This window comes from Impatiens glandulifera, chromosome 4 (assembly GCF_907164915.1).
Source record: "Impatiens glandulifera chromosome 4, dImpGla2.1, whole genome shotgun sequence".
Lineage (NCBI taxonomy): Eukaryota > Viridiplantae > Streptophyta > Magnoliopsida > Ericales > Balsaminaceae > Impatiens > Impatiens glandulifera.
In genome coordinates, this window is record NC_061865.1 from 55,670,802 (window position 1) to 55,681,503 (window position 10,702).

Here is a 10,702-nt window from a genome sequence, read left to right on the forward strand (position 1 = left end):
ACAATATTCAATAACACACATGGATAAAATCATATATAGTTTATGGGCTTACATATGTTGATTTTTGCAAATTCACTTATGTATCCCATATGGGGAGACCTATATTCAAAATCTTCATTAAAAAGTGTATACATAAGAATGTATTACGATTGCAACATTCCAGGTAGTTTATCTATTGCAAGATAATTGTAAGTTTGATCGATTTCAGTTTCAGCTATGGAAAATCATTAATCAATTTCCCTCGAATTACATTTGAATCGAAATCATGTACTTGTGTAAAAATTGATTCACCTATACATACACTAGGAAGAAGTAATTAGCGTTCTTGATGTTCTAACACTTGCTGCATAATAAATAGATTAAAATGTTCTTGATGTTCTATCACTTCACAATACCCAAGCTTTCCCAAATGTGTAGAGAGTTGAGTGCAAATTGTCATATAGAGAAGAAACTGAAAAGAAAGAGAGACACTTTTGCAGGCGCCAAATCAACTAATTTTTCGGCGCATAAACTTTCCGCTAGTAGTTTATTGAACTATATATTTTCCTTCTTATGGTAGTTGTTTTTTTATATGAAAGGTAGCATGATAATTTTAGGGTTTTACCCACAATATGAGACTCTGCTGGTGATAAGTTTAATGTCCATATATTTGAGTGTTGTCATTTGTGTATAATGTTTTGTTATTTTAATTTTTTGATTGGAACCTTTGAATGATTTAAGAACTTTTAAGCGAATTAGAACCATTCCATTCATCACATACAAGAAACGTCCAATTTTAATTTTAAAAAATTAAACGTCGGGTTGTTGTTTTTGAACTCTTGCTGAAGAATGAGAACCCAAAATGACGATCAATTCTAGACATTCTACTATTGGTTTAATTCACGTTTTGCTTTTTTTAAATGATATTATGATCGGGTTTTTCCTTGCACATCTTGTCAGGTCACTCCATGTCGGTTTTGGGTGTTTGGTTTTAGTTTCTATATATTAAGGGAATCTTATGATAAAAATAGAAATGAATTTCGATTGGAAATGAGGGGATTCCCGTTTTTCCGACGAAGCTTCATTTTTTACAACTTGTCACCAACAATCCGTTCCCGGCCGCCACATGACCGTTGGAGAAGGGAGAATAGTTCCCATGATCGAGGGAAATGTTTTCAAGCCCCTACAAGTCCGAATTGTGGATAAATTAAATTCAGCCAGAGGTTTGGTCACCCTTTCAACCGAGGCGGCCTACCAATGACAGAGTGTCTTCTGCCCAGAGCCGGCCCTGAGAAGGATGAGATTTTGGGAGTTTATGTAAATTTAAATTTTGGGCCCTAAAAAAAATTAATTTTAATCAATAAAATAAAATATAAATAATTTATATATTATAATAGGAGAGAGAAATACGAGACTAAAAAGGAGATAAAAAAAATTATTTTTATAATATATATTTAATATTAAAAGAGAAAAAAGAGGAAAAAATAATATTAATAATATAATATTATTAAATATAAAAAAATAGGGGCCCTATAAAAGTGGGGGCCCTATACAAGTGCATTGGTTGCCTTACCCTAGGGCTTCAGCCCACTAGCCTCAAATCCGACCGAAGGCCTCCCGTGTTTTCACTAGCTAATTAACCACTAAATCAACCTACGTCCAGATCCTTAACCCCATGGTCCAAACATTCCGGCCCTATGGCTTTTATTCTTGCAATTGGCTGCAATTTTGTATTATTTTTATATGTATTTTTAAGGCAGTTTTTTTTTTAAATTAAAAAAATAAAGAAAATGTGTAAGGAAGAAGATATTAGGGCTGGCTAGCAAAATAGAGCTACATAGTTAAGAGTCGGTGATAGAAACACCAAAATTTTTCATTAGATCTCTAACACGCAAAAAAGAAATAATGTGATTAATTTGATCTCGATTGAGGGAAAAATTAATGATAGTGAACCATACATCTCTATAAATATTGTCAAATTTTGAGCCATTTATGGTCAAATCTAAATTGAATGGTATTGTTTTTTATTTAATTAGTAACACCAAAATTTTTCATTAGATCTCTAACACGCAAAAAAGAAATAATGTGATTAATTTGATCTCGATTGAGGGAAAAATTAATGATAGTGAACCATACATCTCTATAAATATTGTCAAATTTTGAGCCATTTATGGTCAAATCTAAATTGAATGGTATTGTTTTTTATTTAATTAGTATAGCACAAAAACAAAAGAGATGTGTTGGAGGCTCGTTTTTTGATAAAGGAGGTTGAGGAGACCATTAAGGGTGCGACGTTGGGATGCGACGAATTTACTTTAGATTTTTTTAAGAAGACGTGAACTTCCTTAAGACTAGAACTTTGGAAACAATTTATCATTTTTCATCATTTGATAAGATTTGGAACTCTAATTTGATATGTTTCATTCGTAAAACTCCAAAGACTATTAATTAATGTGAAGAATTTTAGGCTTATAAGTCACGTTTCGTCTTTCTATAAAATTATCGCAAAATGTTTGGCCAATAGGTTATAGAGGGTGTTAGAGACAGTTTATCTAGTAATCAGATGACGTTTATCAAATATCGTCAAATATAAGATGTTGTATTAATAGATAATGAGTACATTGACTTAATTAATTCAATAGGTGACAGATATACTTTTGTCACGTTAGACATTGAAAAAGCTTATGATTACATCAATTTGGAGCATGTATTTGATGTAATGGACATAATGAGAATGATTGAAAAATAGATTGGCTAGATTAGATTTTGCCTCTTGCCGATTAAGTTTTTTTGTCATTGTTATGAGAGTTCTCAAAGATTTTCCGAGATCTCCTAAGCGATCAAACAAGGTAATCCACTCTCTCCTCTTGTTTGTCATTTTTATGGAATCTCTCTAAAAAAATAATGGCTTTCACAAAAACTCGATACTCATTCGCAAAGTGATTTGTGGGTCAATAATATATTTTTTTTCATATCACATTTTCTTTTTACTGATGACCCGCTTTGCATGATTCGAGCTACCTACATGAATTTTAAAAACCTATGGGATATTTTATGGTTGTTCGGTGAATGTTCCGATCTTCAAATTAATATTATAAGTAATACATCTTTTTCTCATATTCTATTTTGAATATAAGAAGTATAAGATTAGAAAATATGTTGGGGATATTCATAATTGGTGGTCTTCCTTCAACATATCTTGGCATGTCATTATGTGCTAAATTACGATCCAATGTCTCTTAGAACCCAATTATCACTAAAATGAGATGTAAACTATCTAGATGGAAAATCAAAATAATCTGAAAAGGGGTCGACTAATCTTCATTAAGAGTGTTGACATTTATGGCCACTTATATGATGTCTTTATTCATTCCCCTAAGAGCATGGCGGTGAAAATTGAGAAAATAATGTGTAATTTTTTATGGGATCTTCTAACTCATCGTTTTTTTATTTAATTATTTGGAATAAAGTTAAATATTTTAAAGATCGAGAAGGTTTATATATTCGAGATCTTATTTACTTTAATAAGGCTCTTTTAGCAAAATGGTGTAGCAGATTTCCAACGGAGTCGAATATCTTTGGGCATCGATGATTAGATGTAATTATAATAATGATTGGTCTGATTGGTTCACCAAAGTTTCTAATTAACTAGCGGTGTATCAATTGGAGGAATTTATTGTACGTGGAAAAGTTTTTGTGAGTAGTCTAGATTCATTGTGGGGGATGGTTCTTCGATTTGTTTTTTGAACGATATTTGGTGTAGTGTCAAAAGTTTAGTTACGACGTATCGTGAACTTGCTTTCATTGTTATATGTATAAATACTCTAGTTAAAGACATGTTTGATCATCGGTCTAGTGGTTTTACTAGCCGAATTAAATATAGAAGTAGATTAAACATTATGGAGATTTGTCCCATTATAGAGTTTTTCTTTAGTGGATGCAAATAAGTGTCCACCTCTAAATAAGACGTTATGCGTTGGGAAGACATTGATAGTTTCCACGTGGGGCATTGCTACAATTTGTTTACTAAGATGATGCAATATAATTTTTGTTGAAAAAAACTTTGAGAGTCAAAGATTCCATCAAAAATCTCGTTCTATGGGTCGAGCGTTATTTACAATTGAATTCTTAAGGATGATATGTGCATGAAAAAATATTATAGTTAGTCGTATATGTCACAAGCATGTTGAATCGGAAACTCGCTTATTTGTGCATTGATGAGGGTAGTTAGTATCTGAAGTTTTTTGTGAAGTATTATTGACAATCACTAGGTGATGCCGGATTCCTTGGGGAGTTACTAAGAAATTTGGAATGATGCGGCTGCTGACAGACCTAAATATTTGAGTTACAATCCCAATTATTTTTTGGTGGATTATCTGCTTAGAGAGAAATCACCGAACATTTAATGATTATAATCTTCTTATGCGTATCATTCATAATACTATTATTATGATACTTTATAAGATTTCTTATGAAAAGTCGACAGAGTCGGTCAGAGAGTTAATCATTTTTTTCTCAAGAACTTACGAACTCGATAATCTATTACGTAGTTTTTTCATGTAATGATTTGTCGTTATTCTTAAACGATTATTATCATTTTTAATATACATACACCATTTTCAAATTTATTCATCTCAATTTTATTGTAATATTCTTGAAATATTTTTTTAATCTTTATTTTTGAAAGTTGTGTATTATTCTTTGTTCTTGAATTCTCGAGGGTGAGCGAGAATGGAGCCTATGTCAAGAATGGAGAATCACTTATGAAGAAGTCACTAGTTCCGAAAAACTCAAAGTGAGTTGAAAGATTAAGTGTTTGAGTGTTTGTAATTCATTTGACTTGTTTCTTTGATTTACCAAACATTTGATTATTCTAGGTTGTTAGAATAAAGCAAATGAACTATGTCCGTTTTTTTCTTCCCTTTTGGGATTTTAATAAAATCGCAAATAAATCGTTTTTCCAAAAATAAAAATAATAATTTTGTTAAATTTCAACTGAAAACATTTTGATTGAATTGAAAGACACAAAGTGGAACGTTGTAGCTTCATTCACAGAATAAATCATAGTCTATTTTTAACATTTTATTCATATTAGTTTTGGTTATGGATCTTCATATTTCACATTCAATAGAAACATAAAACATACTAAACCTACAATATTATAGCAGAAGAATACCAAAGGATGCATCTTCGAGGCTGGTGGTGGATTGAAGTAATTTATTTTTTGTTTCTTAATCCTACATGAAGAAAAGTGCCAAATACTAATTTAAAATAGGATCAAATTGTCGACAACATATTTTTCAAACACTTGTTATCCATCAAGAACAAATATAGCAACAAAAAACATCAAGAACAACATTATAGCACAAAGTCTGTTACTTGATCAATGAAATAATAGTTGAGGTAATTTGAGAAGAGTGTTACATTCATCTCTATATATCTATTATTTATCTTTAATGGCTTCATCAATCTTTTTCTTCATCTCCTGCTTTCCCGTTTTGCCAATCTGCATGAAAAAAAGGTTCATCAGCAAAACACTTGAATCAATCACATAATTTAGTAATGTCAATAAGGTGTAAAAGTCAGTTTTAAGATGAGAGGAAAAATAAAGCTGAATGCAAATTATTTCAGTTCTGGAGGTTGGATAAATCAATAAATTGTGAAATTCTTGACATGAATCAATAGAGACAATCAGTTCATCAATTCTTGACATGAATCAATGGTAATGTAGAAAGACTTTTGTTGGAAACAAATTGGAGGCTTTCTAATCTGCATGAATGTCGCGAAACAAGGTTCATGATCAGCAAAAACAAATTAAGCAGATACTTATTTTAATTTCCCACAAAAAGTGATCAATTAATTAGGTACCAAACAATGTTTTAAGCAGCCCTAGACTAGACAACAGTAAGATGAGCAATCATGTGAATGTCCATACTTACATTAGTAATCACATGTAATTTAAGAAACCATGAATGGAAACATAACAGATAACAGATCAGAACAGAACATACTTTCCCATTAATTGCTTCTTAATTTGTTTGAGTGAATTACCCATTCACTAATTCATCACCATTCATCATCTTCATCCATTTTCTCCAGTCTCTCTATTGGTTCTTCATTCTGTGTCTATCAAAAATAATCTAGTCAATTTAACTATAAAATCTTTATAAGAAAGAATCACTACGCAAAAATAAATGTGTGAGAGACGGAGAGAGTACCTTGAAAAATAAATTTCGCAATTTGTTGTTAATATCACCATTCCAAGTATTCGGTGTTAATTCATCACCATTACAATAGAAAGTATGCAGCCTTGGAGAATCCAAATAACCGGGAGAGAATGCCTCTAGCTTGGGGCATCTTAATACCCAGAGCTTCAAGAGTGAGGGCAAGGACAAAGTATAAGCAACATCATCACTAAAGCTCCTCAAAGTTGATAGCTTCCTGAGTCTCAATGTCTTAAGGAGTGGAAAGAAATGACTATTTTCGAGAGAATTACTTCCTCCAGCTTTATCATCATCCTCCTCTATTAATTCATCATTTTTCTTCATCACCACTTCTATCATTGGACAATTAGAGATTTCTAGATTCACAAGGTGCTTGCCAGCGACTCTACCTGTATTCTCCGAAAACAAATATCTCAATTTCCTACATCCACCAACTAACAGGACTGTCAAGTTTTGAAATAAAAGCACTGCAAGTCCTGGCTTGTTGATATCATAGATATGTATTAAATTTCTTAAATTAAACAAGTACAACCCAAAGTGAAATTCCTTGTCATAATCATGAAGATGCCTCTGTTCTTTTTTACGTTCATCTCTCCATCCTACTATATAATTTATATTTGGCAAAGCATCTATACTCAACATTTCTAAGCAAGGAAATGAGACCTGCATACAAAATAAAACACATCCATTTACATTAATCAGGGAAATCTCCATATTACAATAATTTTTATTAATAAAGTTATTCCCAATTTAATTCTACTACCCTTAACTAAGAACAAATTTTCACTTACTATTACCTCATCATAATAAAGTAGTGTTCTTTGCTGCGACTTTTCCTCTTCATTGTCCAAATTGTTGTTGTCGATGACAAAACTTGTGAATTTGTCTAAGAATCCAAGATACAATCTCATCAAATTAGAGAATTCAATTGCTTTTTCCCACTGTACTTCTACACCCGTAGATACTCCTATTACTCCCTTCAACATTTTGCATTCTCTAATGGTTAGAATTTCGAGATGAGAAATACTTATCAAGAATCTGGTCGAGAAGACATATCTCAAGTTGTGACATCTTTTAATGTACAACTCTTTTAGGGATGGAGCCACGATGTGGCACAGAGTTACAATATTTGGAATAGATAAGATATTTAGCACCTCCAAACAAGGTATTTCCAACTACAAAATAATAAATATAATTAAAAATTACTCATTTGATAGAATATGCAATTGTTTTCTCCTTAAACTAATTGATTGATCTTTTCATTTATTACTAAAAGTTGTGTACATAGTAATCATGAAATATATATATATATATAGTCGTACCTTAGTCGGAAAGATAAATTGCTCCAATCCTTCTAGCTTCAATGTCTTTAATTTATGGAAATAAATATCGTTTATTCCTTTGCAAAAACATTCCAGCCTCGGCAAGTTACAAAATTTAAGAGTTTTCAAAGCATTGAACTCAATTTTCTTGAGTTGTTCCGCCTCATTGTAAATATTAACAACCTCTTCTGTCACCTCACAATTTTGGAGAATAAGAACTTGAAGATTTGTGAGATGCCTCGATATTGTTGTAGAACATAAGTGCCTCATTTGATTGCATTCGTATATTTCGATATGCTTCAAATAGCGCCCAAGTCCATTGATATCTTCTATTTCAGAATTCTGTGGCAATGATTGTGACTGTGGAAAAAGAGTAATAATTGATCCACAATGTTTAAGGGAAACTTTTCTCAATGATAGGAAACTGTTTAAATGCATTTTCTCCCACATGCCAAGATCATTGCTTATAGATAAACTGGTAATGCCCTTTTCTATTAAGATGCCAAGTTCATGTAACAAACTGTTATTGTCTCTAACATTTTTCAACAACAGTTGTCTTTCTCCACTTCCAAATTTAATATTTTCTTCTCCTCCTATTCTTATCTTGAATTCTTCTAACTTTGAAGAAAAAAATAGCCTAACATCTCTCGGCACTTGTTCTATGTTGGGTACTTCCAATTCCAATCTCCACAATTTATGTAAACAATTCAATTCATCTAGTCCTGCTGCTGCATTATTGTCTCCACCATTAACATCGTCTGTTTGTAGCCTCCAATCCTTAAAACTACCCCACATATACAATTCTTGTAGATTAGTAAGCTTAGAAAAAATACCATTGTTTATGAAACAATTGCACCCAGACAAATCCAACAATTTTAAGTTTGATAACTTACTTATTTCGTTTGTCAAAGATTTTATACGGGACTTTCGAAGGCTGAGGATCTCCAAGCACTTAATATGTCCAATGAAAGATACATTGGTTGTCGTATGCAAAGTCAATCCCTTTAGGGATAACATTTTCAACTTGGCTAAGTATGGAAAAGAAGAAGAATTAGGAAACTCAGTAATAATGCCGCCGACTATATCTAGAACTTTGAGATTATTCGCACCTTGAAATAAATTTCTAGATATTTTAGCATAAAAATGTGAACTATCCAACCGTAGCAGTTCCAATTTTGAACCTCGAAATTCCATCGTATCGGGGACTTCTGAACGCTTTTGGAATAATATAGAAATCATCTTAGTGTGCGGACTAAGGGTGTTCTCTTGTTCATGTTCACCATAACACTTTAGAAAACTAAAACCGTTATGTTCTTGTTTAGCAATTGAAATTCCCACATCTCTCACCACATCATGCATCTTCACTCCATATTCCTTAACCTTCATTAGTAAATGTTTCCTTGTTAGTTCGTCTAGTAAGGTGTAGACACGGTCACTTATACATTTTAGATCATTTATACCTTTGAAGAGTTGCAAACCCACCGCATAACGATACAACGTCTCAATAGGAATCTCTTCATCATCTTGGAATAAACAGCATAGCAAGAACAAACATTTGGCATTGGGATCTTCTAACAAGTCATAACTCGTCTGCACGACCTTGTCTATCTTGTCATTGTGTAGTTGTTGACTCTGCAACTTGAAAAGCATATCGTTCCACGCGTATTTGCTCTTATTTACGAGAGCGCCTCCTACGACTTCAAGCGCGAGGGGCAGTCCTGTACATTCATTCACAATTTTTCTTCCTATTTCATTCTTCCAATGGAATTCTATATCATCATCAGACATATTCACTTTTCTTTTAAACAAATTCAAGGCTTCTTCACGTGACAATATTTCAAGGGAGATTTCTTGTTTGGTAATGTTCTGTTCACCTGACCACAAATCTTTATTTCTAGATGTGTAAATAATTTTACAGCAACACCCAGCATCTGATTTTGCTAATGGAAAACCAAAAGCATTTAAATCAAACTCTTCCCAAACATCGTCCAACAAGATAACAACTTTTTTGTTACTAAGAGCGTTTCGTAAACAATGCGCTCTTTCAAACTCATTCACCATTTCTTTAACTGAAAACTCTCCTATCATCTCTGCCACTTTTTGTTGGATAACATTGAAATTGGGACTACTCGAGACAGACGAAATAACTTGAATTTCAAATAAATGCTTATGGAAATCTTTTACCTTTTGAAGAACTTGCATAGCGAACGTTGTCTTTCCAATGCCTCCCATCCCGCATATCCCAATTAACATTGTATTGTCGTCCCTTAACATATGAATGATGTCTTGCATAATCTGACTTCGACTGTCGAAATCTTGAGCATCTCCATTGTAATCGCGCATATTTATGGACGGCATGGGTAAGGCGTGACCTGTGTGTGGCAACTGACCACCGGATTGAAGAAGCTCGATGAGTACCAGAGATAACTTCTTCCCCTTCCTGCCCAATGAAAAGCGCAAGCTTATATTAGGACACCATTTGATTGAGAAACACCCTTTTAGAAGCTGGGCCTTATCATTGAGAACACTCTCTGCTTTTACAATTATTCCATTTGCATCCTTAGTCCACAACTCGGCTGTTTCACCGAGAGTTTGGCGCATCCTCTTTGCAGCATCTTCCCTTGCTTGTACATCGTTTCTCAATGCTTTTAGTTGGTCTAGTCGAGTTTGGAGGTCTTGAATGTTATTGTTGAAGCAGAAGAGATAGCCAAATTGTCGTTGAATTGGCTTAAACAACAATTCTGCAATCTTTCCTCCTACATTCAAACAAACCGTTTCTGCCATTTGTATATATCTTTTGTACTCGCTATACGTGTGTGTTTCTTTCTAAAAATGAATGAAGAAAATCTGAACAAGGAAGATAGAAATGATATCCCAAGTGTGCGTTATAATTATTACGCGGAGTTGGAGTTTGTGGCACAAGTCAAATTTTCTTTTTTAGTGGGACATGTATGTTCCAGTTTCAAAATATTGGCAAGCAATTATTATTTTTTAAATTAAATAGGTATCATTTTATAAACAAATATGGTTAAGAAAATGACTAAATTGTATAAACAACTTTATTAGAGTTCTTCAGTCATAATTTCGGAGAGGAAGTAGTAATTCGTCAAGACGTCAATAATGTAGTCTCTATAATTCTTGATGCCCAAAAAGTGGTTATTAGAGTAGTCACCACCA

The 10,702-nt window shown here is 32.8% G+C and overlaps 1 protein-coding gene across 1 annotated transcript; it reads right to left on the reverse strand.

The window, feature by feature from the left end:
- Positions 1 to 6,779: 6,779 nt before the first annotated feature.
- On the reverse strand, positions 6,780 to 10,320 carry LOC124933526 (probable disease resistance protein At4g27220). Its single transcript, XM_047473941.1, has 2 exons — positions 7,526 to 10,320; positions 6,780 to 7,378 (listed from the first exon to the last, which is right to left on the reverse strand). The coding sequence occupies exons 1-2, from the start codon at positions 10,307 to 10,309 to the stop codon at positions 6,902 to 6,904; spliced, it is 3,261 nt and encodes a 1,086-aa protein (XP_047329897.1). The 5' UTR covers positions 10,310 to 10,320; the 3' UTR covers positions 6,780 to 6,901.
- Positions 10,321 to 10,702: the final 382 nt, after the last annotated feature.

Bases quoted from the DNA above. Each gene is read 5' to 3' on its own strand.
- LOC124933526 (XM_047473941.1), bottom strand. From the start codon at position 10,309: ATGGCAGAAACGGTTTGTTTGAATGTAGGAGGAAAGATTGCAGAATTG. The intron at 7,379-7,525 runs GTACGACTATAT...ATTATTTTGTAG, and splicing joins AATTTATCTTTCCGACTAAG to TTGGAAATACCTTGTTTGGA.